This window comes from Mya arenaria, chromosome 16 (genome assembly GCF_026914265.1).
Source record: "Mya arenaria isolate MELC-2E11 chromosome 16, ASM2691426v1".
NCBI classification, from domain to species: Eukaryota; Metazoa; Mollusca; class Bivalvia; order Myida; family Myidae; genus Mya; species Mya arenaria.
In genome coordinates, this window is record NC_069137.1 from 48,383,673 (window position 1) to 48,406,056 (window position 22,384).

Consider the following 22,384-nt stretch of genomic DNA (forward strand, 5'->3'; position numbering starts at 1 on the left):
GGACCTGAACAATGATTCCCCACACTTTTGCCACTCTACCAGAGAATTTATTTACCTATTATCATGGGGGAGAGGGGAGGTGGGATGGTAAAGTTCACGTTTTGTGAGTCTCCGTCGGTTTAAATTAAGTTAGGCTATTGTTCCATCGAAGAAATGTAAACAGCCTTTTTGACTCTTCTCTTATCCATTATTTCAAGTTTGAATTAGAAAAGAATAAGATAAACAGTTTATGAGAGGCTTTTCCAACAGTTGATGAATAGTGATATGCCAACATTAAGCAATTCAACTACTTTACGAAAGGGTTATCATAAGTTGTTCATCCTTATATTGTTTATTATGTTTACTATTGGATATGTATGTTGTTTGGAAACAAAATAAACCGATTTTGAATTAGTTGAACAAAACTTGCTTTGCCGAAGTCGTTGGGACCCCGGGAAATACTTCGAGATAAAGAAGTTTCGATACAACCGAAGTACGAAAAGTGTTCAACAAAGCGAGTTTCGATTGTATACCACGGTTATGATGTTCACAGATGGGAAAAGTAAGAAGCCCAGTATTTGCTCAATATACTTATTGTTTTGAAAATTTGCACAATGTATATTTTCATCAAATATTCTTATAAAAACAAAGACCATATTCTTTTGAAGTAATTTTCTCTTTAAAACAGAAGTCACCCGCATAACAAATCAACTGAAACGATAAATTTTAATCATAACAATTACACAGAAAGTAAACTCGGGAGGTTAACCAAACAGGTTGGATGCGCCGGACATGACTCGACTGTACGTGGCCGGCCTTACTACGGTTGCGGTCGACGGAGCTGACCTGAAAAAACGGCGTATTAGTGAAAGTGAGATGACATGCAGTAAATTCTTAATCATTAAAATATTACTTCAGATCGTCTTAATAACTTAGAATACAATCTCATTGGCTGAAAAATTGCCAACGCAAAATCTGATACAGGGAGTGTGTATCGGATGAGTGGCAGTGGGCGGACCTTTAAAGACTTACGAAGGTTGAAATTTTGTAGTGATTTAGTCTAGGTTCTTAATGATCTGTACATGCAGGTTATATTCTAAATGATGTTATACAACAAACCTTATACACCAGTCAATTGTAACCACGCCCCCCCCCCCCCAGATCCGGGGGGTATACCGGGGATAGCCGAGGAAAAGGGCCGTGTTTTTACTTTCCAGATGGCCCCGCAGGGCCGGGTGACCGCGGTGGTTTTGTCATAGCGCCAAATTTAGCGGAGATTGGGCCTTATATAGAGTCTCTGTGGTGCGGGGGCATTTGGCTGGGGTTTAACCATCAGTTCGTCCCCGCAGGTCCGGAGGTATACAGGGGATAGCCGGGGAAATGGGCCGTGTTTTTACCTTCCAGGTGGCCCCGCATTGCCATGTGAATGCGGTGGTTTTGTCTTCGCGAAAAAATAGCGGGGAATGGGCATTACCTAGAGTCACTTGGGTGCGGGGATATGGCGGGGATACCAGCAGTTCGTCCCTGCATGGCGGGAATTTACCCGGGCTTGGCTGGACCGAAAGTCAAAGTCCCCGCTATTCCCCGGACCTGGGGGCGTGGTTGCAATTGACTAGTACATTATTAAAGTCAATTACGCACTGCTTCGACATGCTGATCACGCCATGTGAAGTGGTGGTGGACAGGGGACCGCTTGCCCCAGTTGACGTCCACAACGCCATGTTAAGAACATTTGGTACGGTCCCTGCGTGGATAGACGAGCGGCAGATGGCGGAGTCCTGAAGGAAACAGTAAAGATAAACAACACCTCCGTTTTGGAAAATACTCATTCTCCACACAGCGGTTACTTCCCTATACTACACAGTTATTTCTGTCAATACGTATACCACGTGATGACCATCGGAATCACGTGACGTCATTTATTTATTTAGACTAGTTTCTATTGGTAACTTTGAAATCAACGTAATTTGACGGAGCTGTTCTAAGATATTGCTAACATACTTGCAAATAAAAACTAGTTTTGAACATGGTGGCAGAGATCTCCCCATTCGGAGCTCCTCGGCCATTTTTATCGAAAACAACCTCGGATGTATGCCGGTACACAAGTAGTTCGTATTTTTTAAAATTATATCTTTATCAAATGTAGTGTTTTAGAGATGTATTAATTGATCTAAGTTTAACTACTAAATAAAATTACTACGCGACCTACTTGCAGCGGACTTAAAACGTACCACTTTTTGAGTATGTAAACCGCCCAAATACATCCGAGGTTGTTTTCGATAAAAATGGCCGAGGAGTTCCGAAGAAGATCTCCTGTACTCGTCAAGGGAGATCACTGCGTTTAACATTAAATCTACTATTTACTTCTTGGTGGCAGTAATGTGCTAATAAAAGTAATGTTAAAACATATAAACATCAATTATAAGTTGAAAATCGTTGCTTACCCCACTGTATGTTTGATATCCGTATACTGGCTCGCTACTTTGGGTACAGTCTGGACATGAGCCTCTGCAAAAACGAACATTCATTCTCATTCTTTAAAACATAATTTGTTAAAGTGACACTCTTATTCAAAATCAATACATACACATGTAAAACAAACATGAATTTTGAGTGATAAACCTTAAACTACTTACTAAATAATACATTCATGGAAAATATTTATTACTGATAACATTTTTATAACCATGTATGCAATAGCTTCAAACGCAAAATTATTAAATGATTGGTGAATGTTAAAAGATTTACTGCAATCTACTATCCCCTCATAAGGTAGAAATACCGTGTTTTCTACACCTTTCTTTCGAATTAAACGCAATATCCTTCAAATGAACCATTGTTTTCGACATTTATCAATCCTTTTTAGTGAATTAAAACAATTGTATTAAACATGATACAATCTTATTTATGAGCCACAAGGGTGCATCTTTAAAGAAATGTTTTCAAAGTTTACAAGGACAAAGGTATTGTAGAACAAATAAGGGATTACCCTTGTCCTAAACCGTTCTTAAACCTCAGGGGCGAATCCAGGTTTTGACGTTAGAGGGGGCGTAACTAAGGGGCGTGCCCTTTTTACTTGCGCCCCTACGTCAAAAACGAAAGTTATTTGATTTAAATGGTTGCCAGGTGGTTGAGGGTGGTCCTCCAGGAAAATGTAAACAATTTTTAGTCCGAAATGGTCCATTTTGGGCGTATTTTATTACTTTTCTTCTCGTTTAATATCGAGATAAAAAGGAAACTTAGACGATTTTAGGGGGAGGTGGCACCGGCTGCGCCCTCCACCACCCTGAATCCGCTAGTAAAACTATAACCTTAATTTTAACAGCGCAAGTAACACCAGGCAAAGGGCAAACAGGCAGACAATGAAACCAGACACAACCAGGACAATACCAAAATAATAACATTTGTATCTGATCAAAGGTTGAACACTAAACAGGACGTGTGTATAAATGCTAACCAGTGCACACGAAATAAACATTGTTTGAAAATAAATTCATTATTAACAAGAGCTGCACGTATCGTTATCTTTGAGAACACTTCAGGCGGGCTAATACGCCCGTTCGTGTTTCTCCGTTAAAGGCCTAGTTTAAGGAATGTTTGGCATGACAATTTCCAATTTCCTATGTATTTGTTTATTGGCTCAGGGCTTTTTAGGGTCCATTTCCAGTATAAAACCTCCAAAACTGCAAAGCGGGATACTCGGATCGGAGATCTGATAAGATGGCACCAGGCAATTATATTTAGATCAATACAGAGAGGTTGTGTACTTTTTTTGACGGGGGGGGGGGGAGGGGGAGGGGCTTCACTTATAGGAGGCTTAAACTAGGCCTTTAAAGAAACTTATCTGAGGTGACAGTTAACTTTATGTAACTTGGTACATTTTGCCATTGGCCCCCAGGATATATGGGGGTTGCTGGACATATACATATCGTCTCGTCTCTATATGTTTTATTAGGATTCATTAACGTTATTTCCATTCTGCCAATTGCCGACGAAAACATCAAACATCAAGCCCATTGCGAGAACTCGGCGTTTTACCTTGACAAATATTCAAGCATAACAAACATACTCTTAGATAATAATAATAATAATAATAATAATAATAATAATAATAATAATAATAATAATAATAATAATAATAAGTAATCATGATAATAATAATAATCATAATAATAATAATAATAATAATAATAATAATAATAATAATAATAATAAAATAATAATAATAATAATAATAATAATAATAATAATAATAATAATAATAATAGTTACAATTATAATAATAATAATAATAATTATAATAATAATAATAATAATAATAATAATAATAATAATAATAATAATAATAATAATAATAGTAAAACAAGTACAGTTCAAGTAGTATATATGTTTACAGTTCTAGTTCTAAAAACCGTACCCACAAGTTTGTCCCAGGGGACAGCTCACCGAGTCGAACGTTTGAAAACAACTAAGAGCGCCAAGGTCTTTGTACACTGTAAAAGAAAATGAGATGACAAGATTTACGCCTTCATGCGTGGAATAAACATGAGGGAAAGTCACACATATATATACCACATACTTTATGGAAGAATCTTAAAGTGACTGTACATAAGATTAGCACCAAAAAAAGTTTTTTTTCTGTACCGAATCTCAGAACAATTATTTAATAGAATGTGTTACGCTTTGTAAAAAAGTACCAAAATGTAAAAACAAAATTGTGTCGGAGACCGGGTTCGAACACGTGTCGCCAAAATAGCAGTTCAGTGCTGTATCGACTGCGCTATGCAGACTTACGAGTGGTGAATCTAAGCTATTTGCCTAACATGGTAATATCATGTGATAACATCGACTAGCCAATCACGCATAAGGAATGAATTCTACTTGGTAGACATACCCATTAATCTGCTATGTAAACTATGTAGTTAGTAAGTTTCAATGCATTGTTCACATAAATACCAAGTTTATGTCAGTTTTCGACAATTTTCTTTTTTTTTTCGTGCAAATTAAAGTTCTGCAGCGATGAAAAAGTCGATTGAAGGATCAAAAATCAGAAAGATTGAAAACAATCAACTTCTATGTAATTTTGATGTTCAATATTTAACAAGCATGACTCATATATCCGATGCAACATGAAAAGCTTTCCCGGAAATGTCGTAAAGCAAAATGAAAATGTTTGTGGGTCAAATTTATCGGGACTACCCAAACAACAATGTCTTGTGGCTTTTTGTTGACTGAAGCTATTTTTAAAAAAGACATATGCACTTTTGTAACCCGAAATGAATTTCATCCGCGAAGATTCATTATCTTTCTGAATAACATTCTTCTTTGACAAAATATTATCAAGATCTCTCAAGACATTGTTGGATAAGTGTTCTGTGGGATTTTGACATAATAACGAAGTACTTATGTCGACAGACTTATCCGTAATAATATGAATGCTTTTTGATCCATATAATCTGTTAAAATCTTTTTTTTGTAAAATTTGTTCAACTTCTTAATAACCCCAATCATTTCCTCAAGAATAAAATGTTTCAACCCCAAAACAGATCGTTTCTAAAATCTGAATAAAACAAGCATTTTTAAACGTTTTAGTTTTTGACCTTCCCCACCCACTTTTTAATTGCTACCGGCCTTTAAATGGTATTTTAATGGCAAAAAGCGTTAACGGTTAACGCGAATCACTAAGATGTTTGGGGGGAGGAGAGTTTGAAAACCTACCTAAAACCGTATCCGTGTCATTTTCATAGCGTAGGGGTAGGGGGGAGGAGAGTTTGAAAACCTACCTAAAACCGTATCCGTGTCATTTTCATAGTGTAGGGGTAAGGGGAGGGGGAGAGAATTTGAAAACCTACCTAAAACCGTATCCGTGTCATTTTCATAGTGAAGGGGTAGGGGGGATGAGAGTTTGAAAACCTACCTAAAACCGTATCCGTGTCATTTTCATAGTGTAGGGGTAGGGGGGGGGGGGGGAGAGAGTTTGAAAACCTACCTAAAACCGTATCCGTGTCATTTTCATAGTGCAGGGGTAGAGGGGGGGGGGGAAGGAGAGTTTGAAAACCTACCTAAAACCGTATCCGTGTCATTTCCGTTGTGGTTTTCACCCATACACACATATACCCCCGTGTCGGTCCCCAGGGCGGGGTTCGTCAATACTAGGTTACCCCCGGGAAGCTGGATGTACTTGGCATTCCCTGGAAATTAAACACCAGGTTTGGTATTCAATATTGGTCTAAATTGGATCTTAGAACGATGTAGCTAATCGGATTATTTGTTATCAATAACTGACCAATAGGGTGAATGAAGTCAATGATGTATGACTGTAAGATTAACTTAAGTTGTATACTGAATACCACAATTGGAGCGTTTTTATTTTCTTCAGCACATTTTTCATTTGGAAAAAGTGTATATTTTCCCCGTTTAAATTTACACACTTGTTTTCCAAAAAGTATAAACAAAATTATATTTTTTTTCTGATTTACGCTCGTTACGCTGAAGTTATAAAAGCTGTTTTTGTTTAGTTTTTTGTCAATATATATTTTTGTATTTCAATATAAGATCTTTAAGTGTTAACGCACACACTACAACACTGTTAAATGTTTCAAAAGGTGTTCAATATGTATCTAAAAATGAATCTAAGTGAGAATCTAAGAATGAATTTAGTTTTCGATCTAAGTTTAAATTTCGATGGTTAACAGCGCAATGAAACGGAGAAGACATGAGAATCGTGTTTAAAAGTATCAATTTGCCTTTAAATACGTAAGGACGCGTTGTTCTTATTTAGCGATTTAAATTTCATGCCATCTTTTTAACAACCTATTTTAATGGACAAAGGGTGTACACCGTCTGCAAAACCATTTTGTTATATGTGTATATGTAGTTGAATAAAAAGTTACATTTGACTGAAACTGCCACCTAGGGCTATACATGTATTATATACTAACAAAGTCGATTGATCTAGACTTTATTCTTACCTGTAAGCGAACCACTTCCCATCTTGGACCACGTGACAGATGGACTTGGCTCACCTGAAGCTGCGCACTGAAAGTTGAGGAATGACTCACTTCCGGTCATTGGTACGAGATGTGGGCCCGCATTCACGTGCACAAGTTCTAAGAACAGATAAAACAAGTTGCCGTTTACTCGTATACGCGATTTTTAATCTAATTTACGAGTGATGATCCAAATTAATGTAAACTTTTTGTAACCCTGCACATGTAATTATATCAGGCACAAAAATTTATATAGTATATACACACATAAACTTTTATCTCGATGCTGAGAAAATTCGAGACTTCTATCATTAACCATTTAAAAAAACGGATATTAATAATACATTATTGTACTGTTTGCATTTTTCTGCTTCGTGTCATGCGCAATAATATCCAATATGGTCGTGTTTTTAGACTATATGCGCATGCGCGCAGGTAATCTTAAGACCGCAAAGTCCAAAGAACTACTTCTTTTCATGTCGTTTTAACTCATTTTTTTGTGTCAATGCGCTATATATTTAGCAGAATGACGTCGAAATCATAAAATAGATTAGTTGTATTGCGGTCCGAGTAAGAGTGCTTGCTCGTTCGGCTATTTTTGTTTATGTATCGCTTGTCCGCTTGAAATACACCATTTAAGCGTAACTTGCATTCTACGTTCAGCGTTGACATAGCAATAACGGAGCCTGAAGCGTTGATCGACGTACAACTGTGTATCGCTGTTACGCTACTTTTATAACATTACGACCTAACTTACGTTCTACGTTCAGCGTTGACATAGCAATGACGGTGTCTGCAGCGTTGATCGACGTACAACTGTGACTGTGTATCGCTGTTACGCTACTTTTATAACGTTACAACCTAACTTACGTTTTACGTTCAGCGTTGACATAGCGATGACGGTGTCTGCAGCGTTGATCGACGTACAACTGTGACTGTGTGTCGCTGTTACGCTACTTTTATAACGTTACAACCTAACTTACGTTTTACGTTCAGCGTTGACATAGCGATGACGGAGCCTGAAGCGTTGATCGACGTACAACTGTGTATCGCTGTTACGCTACTTTTATAACGTTACAACCTAACTTACGTTCTACGTTCAGCGTTGACATAGCGATGACGGAGCCGGCAATATTGGTCACCGTACAACTGTGTATACTGCTTTATACTAGTAATATAACGTTACAGTCTACGTTAAAGCTGCACTCTCACAGATGTACAGTTTTTACAACTTTTTTTAATTTTTGTCTTGGAATGAGCAAATTTCTTGCTTAAATATATGTAAACCAGTGATATAAGACTGCTGACTAAGGATCAGATTGCAGATTTTCATATTTCCGTTCATAAGATTACGTTTGATGGCTAAAAATGCAACTAACGATTAACTTTTGCACTTAATTATTAAAAACTGCGATTTTGTCAGCAGTCTTATATGACTGGTTTACATGCATTTTTGCATGAATTGGCTCGTTCCAAGACAAACAATACACCAGTTGTCAAAACGGTAAATCTGTGAGAGTGCAGCTTTAAGCATTTATAACGCGATAAAGGAGCCTACCGCATTGATGGCCGTACAACTATATGTACAGCTGTTATACTCGTAAAGTAAAGCTACATCATAACTTACGCTCTACGTTCAGCGTTGGCATAGCGATGACGGTGCCTGCAGCGTTGGACGCCGTACAACTATATGTACCGCTGTTATACTTGTTAACTAACGCTACATCATAACTTATGCTCTACGTTCAGCGTTGACATAGCGATGACGGTGCCTGCAGCGTTGGACGCCGTACAACTAGATGTACCACTGTTATACTTGTTAACTAACGCTACATCATAACTTACGCTCTACGTTCAGCGTTGACATAGCGATGACGGTGCCTGCAGCGTTGGACGCGGTACAACTATATGTACAGCTGTTATACTCGTAAAGTAAAGCTACATCATAACTTACGCTCTACGTTCAGCGTTGACATAGCGATGACGGTGCCTGCAGCGTTGGACGCGGTACAACTATATGTACAGCTGTTATACTCGTAAAGTAAAGCTACATCATAACTTACGCTCTACGTTCAGCGTTGACATAGCGATGACGGTGCCTGCAGCGTTGGACGCGGTACAACTATATGTACAGCTGTTATAATCGTAAAGTAAAGCTACATCATAACTTACGCTCTACGTTCAGCGTTGACATAGCGATGACGGTGCCTGCAGCGTTGGACGCGATACAACTATATGTACAGCTGTTATACTCGTAAAGTAAAGCTACATCATAACTTACGCTATACGTTCAGCTTTGGCATAGCGATGACGGTGCCTGCAGCGTTGGACGCCGTACAACTAGATGTACAGCTGTTTTACTTGTTAACTAACGCTACATCATAACTTACGCTCTACGTTCAGCGTTGACATAGCGATGACGGTGCCTGCAACGTTGGACGCGGTACAACTATATGTACCGCTGTTATACTCGTAAAGTAAAGCTACATCATAACTTACGCTCTACGTTCAGCGTTGGCATAGCGATGACGGTGCCTGCAGCGTTGGACGCCGTACAACTATATGTACCGCTGTTATACTTGTTAACTAACGCTACATCATAACTTATGCTCTACGTTCAGCGTTGACATAGCGATGACGGTGCCTGCAGCGTTGGACGCCGTACAACTAGATGTACCACTGTTATACTTGTTAACTAACGCTACATCATAACTTACGCTCTACGTTCAGCGTTGACATAGCGATGACGGTGCCTGCAGCGTTGGACGCGGTACAACTATATGTACAGCTGTTATACTCGTAAAGTAAAGCTACATCATAACTTACGCTCTACGTTCAGCGTTGACATAGCGATGACGGTGCCTGCAGCGTTGGACGCGGTACAACTATATGTACAGCTGTTATACTCGTAAAGTTAAGCTACATCATAACTTACGCTCTACGTTCAGCGTTGACATAGCGATGACGGTGCCTGCAGCGTTGGACGCGGTACAACTATATGTACAGCTGTTATAATCGTAAAGTAAAGCTACATCATAACTTACGCTCTACGTTCAGCGTTGACATAGCGATGACGGTGCCTGCAGCGTTGGACGCGATACAACTATATGTACAGCTGTTATACTCGTAAAGTAAAGCTACATCATAACTTACGCTATACGTTCAGCTTTGGCATAGCGATGACGGTGCCTGCAGCGTTGGACGCCGTACAACTAGATGTACAGCTGTTTTACTTGTTAACTAACGCTACATCATAACTTACGCTCTACGTTCAGCGTTGACATAGCGATGACGGTGCCTGCAACGGTGGACGCGGTACAACTATATGTACCGCTGTTATACTCGTAAAGTAAAGCTACATCATAACTTACGCTCTACGTTCAGCGCTGACATAGCGATGACGGTGCCTGCAGCGTTGGACACCGTACAACTAGATGTACCACTGTTATACTTGTTAACTAACGCTACATCATAACTTACGCTCTACGTTCAGCGTTGACATAGCGATGACGGTGCCAGCAGCGTTGGACGCCGTACAACTATATGTACCGCTGTTATACTTGTTAACTAACGCTACATCATAACTTACGCTCTACGTTCAGCGTTGACATAGCGATGACGGTGCCTGCAGCGTTGGACGCGGTACAACTATATGTACCGCTGTTATACTTGTCCACCACGGACAGTGTGATAGAGTTGTCTGGGTTTACATGTCCGTTGAGTGGAGACTTGTTTCCGGTCTGGAAGAATACAATTTTTTTATGAGGCTGATAGAGCGCAACTTCTCGGACATTTATGAATGTATTTGTAAAAGGATCAATAATTTGCTATAATATTGTACATGGTAACGTAGCTTCGTTCTACTAGAACTGCTTACATTAACCCATCGCATCGTTTATTTGGGCTGGTTTCGTAAAAAATCAAAGTGTCACTTTTATATAAATAGTAAATTTAGTGTTCTGTGACCTTAAATGGACCGGAAACATGAAAATATCACCTTAAAGTGGAGTAAACCTGTCAATCAAAAGACGTTTGACTAAACAGGGTACTTCAAAATGTCGCCTACCAGCGGATACGTCCACGTGACCGTTGCCGGAGGATCGGACAAAACGTCACACCGTAACGTCACAGTGGTACCTTCTATAACCGACTGTACACCCGGTGGTGGGTTGGTTATCTGTGGAGCACCTGCAAAACGTCAACCTCTAGTGAAATACCAATAATTCAGTTATTATATTACCTATCACACTGTGATGGGTAACACTATTGGTTAAGATGTACAGTCAACCCTGTATTAAGCGGCCACCTTTGGGTAAAGGTCAAAATGGCTGTTGAGAAAACTTGTCTTATGCTTAAAGATTGGACAGATCAATAAGTCGCAAATGAATGTTTCATTTGCATGTACAGTCAAACCCCGATGGCTCGAACTTCGAGGGACCGGCGTAAATATATCGAGCCTCGGAAAATTCGAATCAAGCGGGAATAAATACATTCAGTTTAAAAAAATCGGTCCTTAACATTCAGTTTGTGCCAACCAGGAATTCGAGTCAAGCGATTTCGAGCCAACGGGGTTCAACTGTATGTTTTTTCGTTTACTATATCTTTAGACACGTGAAATGAATATATGTATAACGTCCATGTTTAAAGATGATGTACTATTTAACTCGCTATTTCGAACTCCTTTATCTCGATGTCCTGGTTATGTCGATTTTTTCCGAATGTTTTGGGGTTTGTTATACACTGTTTGTATTTCGGTTATTTTGAAGGTTCGTCATCCCCAATTATGGTCCCAAGGACTTCGAAATAGCTAAATTTGACTGTAAGTGAAATAAACTGTCTGAAATGTTTTGTTCTGAGCTGTTCATTAATTAAGGTACATGTATACATACCTGAAACGGTGACGGTAGTTTGTGCTTGATCCGTCTCGTAAGCGTTAAACGCCTTGCAAATGTACGTTCCAGCGTCAACGTGATTCGCATTCGCAAACGTCAGTGTGTAACGTCCTGGTGCCGATACTACTACGTTTGTCACTGAAACACATATTTTGTTCCATATTATATATATCCTCATGCGCATTTGTGATTTGGCATACTGATGATCAATTCAAACATATGGATATAGAGCGGATAGTCAGTAATATCCATCCGTCTACTTGAGCGTTGATACGCATGAACTAGGTCAAACATGTTTTGTTTACTCTTAATACTGCAACTCTTAAAGCTGCACTCTGATAGATTTACCATTTTGACAACTTTTTATATATATGTAAAATATATATTTACATTTTTGTCCTGGAACGAGTAAATGTCTGAAAACCGGTGATTAAGACTGCTGGTAAAAGATCAGATCGCAGTTGTAAATATTTACGTTCGAAGATTCTAGAAGCGTTACCGATGCTTTGAGACGAATAAAGTTTTCGACAGTTTTATTACGATGTTAAAGGCCTAGTTAAAGCCTACTATAAGTGACCACCCCCCCCCCCACACACACACACAAACCGTGTACAGTACACAATCTCTGTGTATTGATCCTAATCTAAATGCCTTGATCCCTCTTATCAGATCTCCGATCTGAATATCATGCTGTGTAATTTTGGAGGTTTTATTATTGAAATGGACCCTAAATGGCACTGAGCCAATTAACACATACACAGAAAATTAGCCCCTACTGTGACACCAATGCAATTAGCAGGAGATGCACAGCAGGGGATTATCATGCCAGACATTCCTTAAACCAGGCCTTTAAACTGAAACAAACTGTCATCCTCTGGCCCCAGTTTCATGAAACTTCCAAAGCCTAGCAGGCTTAAGTAGCTTATTTCAATTAGCCAAAATACATACTTAAAATTGAGTTTGATAAATGAGAAATGGACAATTGAGATAACTTACATAATCATAACTTCTATATAACGTCTAAAAACTCTTAACGAAGTTAATATAACGCACATTATAGAAAACCAAACAAAAAGCTTAGCTTAAACCTGTTATATTATTTTTTATTAGAGGTAAGAAGTTTCGAGAACTTGGGGCCAGTTTCTATTAAAACACGTCCGAACAAGGGTAACGAGGCCGATAAATATTGAATTTGCCCACGACAAAATCGTCTTAGTGGTTAAATATACTTGGAACAGTTTTCCCGTCCATCGTGACGTGTTGCCACGTGACCTTTGGAGGTGGCACTCCGCTGACGTCACAATGTATGCTGAAGTTGTCGCCGACCGATGACGTCACTCTCGACGGACTTGTCGTTGCAACGACCGGGTCTGGAATAAAATAGAAATAACGAGCTGTATACACGCACACGTAACCGCACGCACACATGCACACAGGCACGCACACACGCACGCACGCACGCAAACACACACACTCAAACATTTTTGACCATGCAATTCTCGAGAAAAGAAAAACTTATCACACTAAAAAAGACTTAAAACTTTTATCAGCTTTGTCGAGAAAATACTGTCAGCAGGTTTACTTCCCGTCCCTTGCTTGGAGTGCGGATATTTCTTACAGCCCGGGGGCCAAATGGGATATCTAAGCCAAACTTCTAAAGCCCACGAATACTGTGCGTCCTCTCCCACCTGTACTGAAAATTGTATCTTCCGAAATAATTAGTTACCGTTTTCCTTACCTGTAATGTGTAGTTCTATGATTTTTTGTTGTTTGCCGAAAATATTTTCAACTGTACACGTGTAGTTTCGCCTGAAATGAAAACATTGTAAAAATTATTTCCCAAATATGTATTTTATTTTTTTTTCCATTTTAAGCAACAATGACATTGACCTTGACCCAAACTAGGTCATATATTATCCCAACCTTTGTCCCCACATGAGCTCGCTTAGGCCTAAAAAAATACATTTGGTTCGGGTTACCCGACCCTACCTACGGAATAGGCGCAGACCCTAACGTTTTTATAGTCAGTTTGAAAAAAAAATGAAAAACTAAAAAAAAAAAAAAAAAAAAAAAAAAAAAATCTTTTTTTTTTTGCTTTTCAATATGTAGTTTAAAACCTTAATTGCTTATATAGAAGATAACTTTAACACCATTCTCCAATGATGAAAATGACATTCTTATATAAAGCCTAATAAAAATAAAATAAAAAGCCTACCTACCCTACCTATTTTTGAAAAGGATGTAACCCTAACCAAACAATTTTTTTTAGGCCTTAGAAATAAAGTTCATCTCAAGTAACTTAGTAATGACCAATTTCTATTTTTAGTGACAGTTAATATATACATTATAAAAAGTCATAACCCAGATAGACTGCCCTTTGATTCATTTAAAATGGTGTAGTTAAAGAAAAGTTTTCTTTGTTTAAAGTCTTCATTTAAACAAAATGTTGCCTCCCGAAGTAGCATATATGACGTAATTTATCACGTGGTTTATACACACTGATGACGTAATTTATCACATGGTATACACACATTGATAACATTAAAACTTACGCATCAGAATTCATGACGTTGTTAATCTGTAGACCGCCGGGCACCTGCACATATCGACCATTTCCGGTTGGGTCGGTCGCGGGAGAGAGGCGGATGGATGGAGGCGGGTAACCACTTGCGTTACATGGCAACAAAACATCCTGTCCGCCATACACGAACACGGCCTCAGTGGGGTTTCCAGATATAGTTGGTTTAGCTGAAAGTATAAGTCCCTGCATTGTCAATACATGTATCAGTCAATTGTAAACACGCCCCCATAGGTCCGGAAGTATACAGGGGATAGCCGGGGAAATGGGCCGTGTTTTTACCTTCCAGGTGGCCGCGCAGTGCCGGGCGAATGCGTTGGTTTTGTCTTCCCGCCAAGTATAACGAGGAATGGGCATTACCTAGAGTCCCCTGGGTTCGGGGGTATTTGGCGGGCGTTTCACGAGCAGAGCGGGGACTTTGCCCTGGCTTTGCTGGAACGAAAGTCAAAGTCCCCGCTATTCCCCGGACCTGGGGGGACGGGGCGTGGTTACAATTGATTGGTGCATAAGTTGATGCCAAAAGTATCAAGTGGCATTAAAAAAATAGAACGTTTTTGATACCTTCAGGCAATAACACCTCGAAATAATGACCATGTTGCTATACAACACCCAAAGAAGCAATAATTCTTACACGTATCTGCGAAAGAGGTGTAATGGTCAGTAACTCTGCGTAGATTTATGAAGATTTGCGGTTATCTCTCTTACACGTAACCGAGAAAAAAGTGATATGATTGTGACACTCCGTGGAATTTGATAGATTTGCGTGATCACGATTAACTGATTTAACTCCCTTACACGTATCCGTGAAATTAGTGTTTATCGGTGACACTGCGTGAATTTAATCGATTTGCCTCTTTGCATGCTATCTTTCTTACACGTTTCCGTGAAAGAAATGTTATGGGAAGTAACTCTGTTGTTATTTTCCTTACAAATATCCGTGAAAGAAATGTTATAAAGGTGCCTGTAGTTTCACTATTGTTAAAATAAATTGATATTTATGATCAATATCATGAAAATTAAACAACAACGTGATTTTCTTAGAAAATTGTTTGTTGTATATACGTATATTTTGGATGTTGTTCCCTCGTCCGAGTTCAGCTGAAACTACATTTATAAAAGATGGTTCTTATGAAGGATACCGAGTATGATTGAAAGAAAGTTGCCAAAAAACACTGTAATTCTACCTTATGAGACAATAGTAGATTACAGTTAATATTTTATCACTCACCAATCATTTAATATTTTTGCGTTTTCAGCTATTAAATACACAGTTACAAACTTTTTATCAGTAATTAATATTTTCCATAAATGCATTATTTAGTAAGTAGTTAAAGGTTTATCACTCAAAATTTATGTTTGTAATACACGTGTATGCATTGACTTTGAATAAGAGTGTCACTTTAACTCTGAAGTAAAATGTTTACCGTTAATTGAAAATTATAATCTAGTAAGCTGTCTGAAGTGGTTTGACTTTTGCCCAATATGTTCTTTTCAAGCCCAAATACATCACTTGTATACGGGTGCCTTGTATTTCCAAAAACGAAATGGTGCTCTCTTTTATTTGATATATCTTTCCTTGCCATAATTAAAACCTAGCCAAGCACCATGCAACACTGGTCCACAAAAGCTCTATATGTCAAAAGTCAAATCATGTTGTTCTGATCTCTTAGCACGGGTATATCTTTTTTGCATAACAGACCTTACCAAGCGCTAAGCAGCATTGGTCTCCAGGAGCTCTGTAAGTCAAGTGATGTTCTCTACGATCCTTTCTTTCTGGGATATCCCTCTTTTGTACCTCTGCCTACACAGAAATGAAAATCACAACAAAGTTCGGTAAATATACACATCAAATTCAATAAAACAATGAAAAATAAAGGGAAAAGACCAGATGTCGAAAATAAAAAAATGAAAAAAACACACATAACAAACTGTTTACGAGTACAAACCATACAGGAATTACTGGGAAGATAGTGAGCAGTTGATATAAATAAAGAGGTTGCACATACGATACCATTCGGAATTCCGAGGCAATTTTTATAGAAAACAACCTCGGATGTACATGTATGCCGGTACATCAGTTGAAGTAGTTCGTATTTTTTTAAAATTATATCATTAATTAAATGTAATGTTGTATTTATGGATATAAGTTTAAATTGGTTGCCAGTGAAGTGTATTATTGCAAACAAAATTAAGATTCCCAAGAGTTGAGTCATAAAGAATAACAGTTAAATAAAAGTACTACGCGATCTACTTGCAGGCGGACTTAAACCTTCCGCTTTTTGAGTATGTAAACCGTTTCATTCGGAGCTCCTCGGCCATTTTTTTCAAAAACAACCTCGGATGTATGCCGGTACATCTGTTGAAGTAGTCCGTATTTTTTTTGAATAAAAGCATTAATTAAATGTAGTGTTTAAGAGTTGTATTCATTGCTCTCAGTTTAAATTGATTGCCAGTGAAGTGTATTATTGCAAACATAATTACGATTCCCAAGAGTTAAGTCATAAATTTTAACTACTAAATAAGATTACTACGCGATCTATTTGCAGCGGACTTAAACGTACCACTTTTTAAGTATGTAAACCGTCCATATACATCCGAGGTTGTTTTTGAAAAAATGGCCGAGGAGTTCCGAATGAAACCGTTTAAATACATTCGAGGTACATCCGAGGCATTCGGAACTCCTCGGCCATTTTATCGAAAACAACCTCGGATGTATGCCGGTACATCAGTTGAAGTAGTTCGTATATTTTTTAATAATATCATTAATTAAATGTAGTGTTTAAGAGTTGTATTTATTGATCTCAGTTTAAATTGATTGCCAGTGAAACATAATTAAGATTCCCAAGAGTTAAGTCATAAAGTTTAACTGCTAAATAAGATCACTACGCGATCTATTTGCAGCGGACTTTAACGTACCACTTTTTGAGTATATAAACCGTCCAAATACATCCGAGGTTGTTTTTGAAAAAAATGGCCGAGGAGCTCCGAATGACATCCGAGGTTGTATTCGATAAAACTGGCCGAGGTGTTCCGAATGATACGATACATACGTGTATTTGTACTTGTCGTTTTGAGTGAACTCCCCCTTTGGTATAATAGTGCCTGTATTTTTTACTACTGACATTTAGCCTTACAGGCTTTTTATGCCTTTCGTATTTTTCTGACACATTCGGAACACGTCGGCCATTTTCCAATGAAAACCTCGGATGTATACGGACGGTTTACAATGTCAGAAATCTTTACAGTTAAGAACGCTGCAAATAGATTGCGTAGTAATTTTTCAATTTAAGAGTTACATTTCACAACTTTACTGTTTGGAATCTTAATTAGTTTATGCAAGTATACCCTTCAGTTGCAATCAAATTAACTTAGTAATATAAAACCCACGTTAAAATACTACAATCCGGCGCAGATCCAGGAATTGACGGTAGAGGGGCCTGACTTAGGAGCGTAACCTTTTGACATGCGCCCCTCCCTCAATTCCTAAAGTGTATTGCACCAACGGTTTGCATGGGTGTTTAGAGATTTTAGAGGGGGCGCCCACCGGATGCGCCCGCTCCCCCCCTCTCAACCCGCGAGTTAATTAATAGTATTATCTAAGATTTTACGAACTACTTATACTGATTTACCGGTATACATCCAAAATTCTTATCGATGGAAAATGGCAGAGGTGTTACGAATGTTTCTGACATTATAATGCATAGTTATTTTATGCTGTATCGTTCGTAGGGGTGACCCCTTTGATAAATCTGAAGAAAAAATAAATACTTTAAGGTTAAATGTCACTAATATTTTACAGGTCAAAAAAGCCTAAGTACTTTACTAGTAATCTTAAAGGTTTATTCAATAATACACTTCACTTAGAATCAATTTCAACTAAGTAAAAATAATTACACGTTAAAACACCGCAATTAATTATTATCATTATTATTATTATTATTATTATTATTATTATAATTATAATTATTATAATTATAATTTTAATTATTATTATTATTAGCTGGGACGAATGAATGCTTTACCCATTTAATGGTATTTGACTTCAGTTATAAAATGAATGTCTGTATAACTTTGTTTATGGTTGATTGTTTTTAACTGTAAAACCCTGTATATGACCTTTTATCTAGATAAATAGATTGATGATCTACTTTGTTTATGTTTTTAATTTATTTTAGATCTAGACCGGTGTCTATTTTGTTTATGGTATTTTGATTTTAAATCTAGAGCGAACCAATGTTCTACTTTGTTTATGGTATTTTGACTTAAGCTCTAGAGTGAAACAAAGTTCTACTTTGTTTATGGTATTTTGACTAAAGCTCTAGAGCGAAACAATGTTCTACTTTGTATTTGATATTTTGACTTTAGCTCTAAAGCGGTCCATTTTTCTACTTTGTCTGTAATATTTTGCCGTTAGATCTACAACGAAACAATGTTCTACTTTGTCTGTAATATTTTGCCGTTAGATCTAGAGCGAACCAATATTCTACTTTGTTTATGGTATTTTGACTTAAGCTCTATAGCGAACAGATGTTCTACTTTGTCTGTAGTATTTTGCCGTTAGATCTAGAGCGAACCAATGTTCTACTTTGTTTATGGTATTTTGACTTTAGCTCTAGATTACTTTGTCTAGCCTACCTGCATCAGGTGTGATTCTACGAAGGAATCTTCAAGAAATTTGACCCTTTGTCGTAGTGTGTTGATCTCCGTAAACTGGATGTAGAAAACACCAAGCACTAGTGTCAACAGTGTTGTCGAGGTCAGGAGCCAAACCAATGCCCGCGCACACTGTAACGTCCTGCTCTGTTCAACACGGCACGGTGACGGGGATTCATTTGTGACTTCAGTTCCACTATTCTTCTCGTCATTAACAATGCCTTTAGAATTTGATGTCCTAAATCCTCCCATTGTAAAGTCCTTAATATAAACTGTGTTGCTGTTATAAAATTATCTTAACATTAAACGCAAAGATAATAGTGGAGCAAAGATTGCAGATTTAAAGGGACTAGACACCAAATGGTCCCAAAATCGGCTTATACAGTATTTCTTAAAAACACGCCTATAATTGTCAATATAAGCTAGTGTGGTACCGATAATACACCATTTTACATGATTTTAAGAATATTTTGTCGCTGTCTTAACTGTGTTTACCCGTTTGAAGATAATGGTTTCCCAATATAGTGGGGATATTTATCACGTGATTAGCCCAGATAAATATACCGACGTTGTTTTTAAATTCATGGTGATTAATGTGGTAAAATTTCGAATTGGAAAAATACACAAAAACAGCGAAAGCTTCATGTGTCGAAAGCGATGTGATACATCAGTAAATTATATTCAATTTCGCTGTACACAACGATATCAATTTGACTATTTCTTTTTCTTGCAATGCTATCATCTGGTGTCTAATCCCTTTAAGAACTGTCCGTATTGCTATATGCTTCTTTATCATGCAGAGGTCCACAAAGGTCATCGTTCAGACATCATTACTCAACTGTAAAGGTTGGGCTGGCTTTCTTATCTTTTCTGTGTAAGACAAAAGTCATACCACTAAATGCTCTATATAAAGCCAATTTAATTGAATTGACTTTTATTTGCATTGAGTGTACGTATGAGTTTGTAAATTGATTCAACAAATGTCCGTCCAAATGAGTATATTTTGTCAATAACTTAACGTCCAATTAATTACTAATAATGAGTATGCTACAAGGAGCCGTTTAAATGAAGATGCAAGTCGTTTAAGTCGTAAATTGAAATTATCTTAATGACATAGTTTTTGATACGCATTTGTATGAAATGAACTTTTTTGGCCAGTATCAAAGCTGAACTCTCACAGATTGACCATTTTTACAACTTTTGATATAAGATTGCTGACAAAAAATCAGATCGTAGATTTTCATATTTCCGTTCGAAAATGAATGTGTAATGGCTTAGACCGTTACTAACGGTTTAAGAACAATGAATGCATAAAACATCAATTTTTTAACTGAAATGATCATCTGCGTTCTTATCTTTTGTCAGCAGTCTTATATAACTGTCGTCCATGGATTTTCGCAAAAATGGCTCGTTCCAAGACAAAAAAAGTTGTCAAAACGTTCAATCTGTGAGAGTGCAGCTTTTAAGGGACTCACTCATGGCACAAAAATGTTTCGAACGGTAATACATCTGAAAAAAAACTTATATTATAATAAGTTTACTCTTTGATACCGAAATCGCAGAAAAAATAAATATTCAGGTATAAAAAATATTCTGATTATAGTGGTGACCGTACCGATGCCGGTACAGTCAAAGGTTGAAAAAAAACGACCACCCGCCAACAAGAACCCATACTACATACCATTTGGGGGATAACTTAACATTTAAGCCTTTTGTCGAAATGAGTTACTAACGCTATTCAAAATTGTGGACTTCAAAGGTGATATTTGAACATATCAACATTTGGTGAAGGGTTCCAACCGTCAGAATCTTAGTTTAAGACTTCTTTTGATTTGCCACACTTTATTTCGTCTTACAAAAACTTGCATTTTACACAACCTGGGCGAGTCCCTGTAAATATGAATACAAATACGAGTGCACTTATTCCTGGTGCATAAGTGAAATGTTAGAGTTAAAGGTTATCTAAGAATAATGAAAAATAATGAAAATGAAAGAGTCAAAAGTGAAAATGAATGAAAAAGGTTAGGTACTACTTTTACAACGAAATGAAGGAGTTTAGACACCTATAAAGACAAACAAATAATGACAACACATGCGCCATTAAGAATGTCAGTTAATTTATAGAGATACAAATGCACCTATGGTCTAAATAAAGTGTTTATCAGGTAAAACGTATTTTCCGAGCGAAGAGTTTTTCGCGAAAAGATGTTAACCGAGTTTCCGCAGAAAACCCTCCTGGAGGGATGAAACTATTTTACACGAGCGGCCATGATAGATAATTTTAACCAACCTCAGTTTAACAATATAAAGTCAAAATGATTTTTTTCGATCGAAATGCTTTTGTGCGTAGTGAATTATAATATGAAGTTCCATCGTGTACTTTTTTCTTTGCTTGTGGGCAAGACAAGGATTTCCAGCATGGCTCAACGTCTAGATCTACTGTATCACAGCTCAGATAAGTAGATCCTAAAATTTAATCGTGCTTGAAATTCTTATCTTGCCCATGGGCAAAGATAACACAAGTACCCGTATGGAACTCCTTTTTAATTATCATCATTGTAATTACCTCCCTTGTTGAAGATTGTCGTCTATAGCGTCATAGAACCTTGTCTTGTGGCAATAATAAGAACGCTAATTAATTATTTCTCATTTCAAATGTCACCATAAAGAAGTATTCCCGCACCTTTTAAGAAATGATGCTTCACTCTCCCAGAAAGATTTGAAGACCGATAAGACTAACCCGCGTATCCATGACATCCACGAATCATCACATATCATTCTCATTTATTTTCCCTACGCACAAAAGAGTTACAGAGAAAAACAACAGTTTTACTTAATTTTGTTTAACTGAGGGGAGAAAAAGCATCTACCATAGTCACTCGTGGAAACCTCGTTTCCGCAAAACACCCTACGCACGTGTCGGGAAGAACCTATCTTACACACTCGGCCACGGAAGATACTTATAATCTGTGGTGGGACAAAACAAATAATACGCATTATTTGCATAACTAATGGAATGTCGAAATTGTTTCTTTAATATTGTGAATAGATGCACGAAAGGAAGAAAGAAACTAACCCAGAATTGCCGGTTTCGGCTCAGTTTAATGTATTATAATTATGTAATATAAGCGGCTATTATCTGCCAAAAGAAGAGTTTGTTGTTTTTAATTGCATATCACTAACAATTTTTTTCTTAAAACTTACAGTAATGGAAGATAACGTATGTACCTATTTGTCATAAGTGATCATAATATATGTAAATTAGTTATGTTTTATTTCACGCATAAAGGGAG

General features: G+C 37.5%; 1 protein-coding gene across 1 annotated transcript; it reads right to left on the minus strand.

Moving 5' to 3' along the window:
• Positions 1 to 636: 636 nt before the first annotated feature.
• LOC128221749 (hemicentin-1-like) lies at positions 637 to 19,343 on the minus strand. The gene is made up of 14 exons (XM_052930351.1): positions 19,074 to 19,343; positions 16,143 to 16,239; positions 14,413 to 14,608; positions 13,599 to 13,669; positions 13,090 to 13,230; positions 11,858 to 11,998; positions 11,035 to 11,156; positions 10,558 to 10,708; positions 6,951 to 7,088; positions 6,042 to 6,170; positions 4,397 to 4,472; positions 2,424 to 2,487; positions 1,621 to 1,757; positions 637 to 825 (listed from the first exon to the last, which is right to left on the minus strand). Exons 1-14 carry the CDS (start codon positions 19,341 to 19,343, stop codon positions 744 to 746), a joined length of 1,815 nt encoding a protein of 604 aa, XP_052786311.1. The 3' UTR covers positions 637 to 743.
• Between the last annotated feature and the right edge of the window lie 3,041 nt (positions 19,344 to 22,384).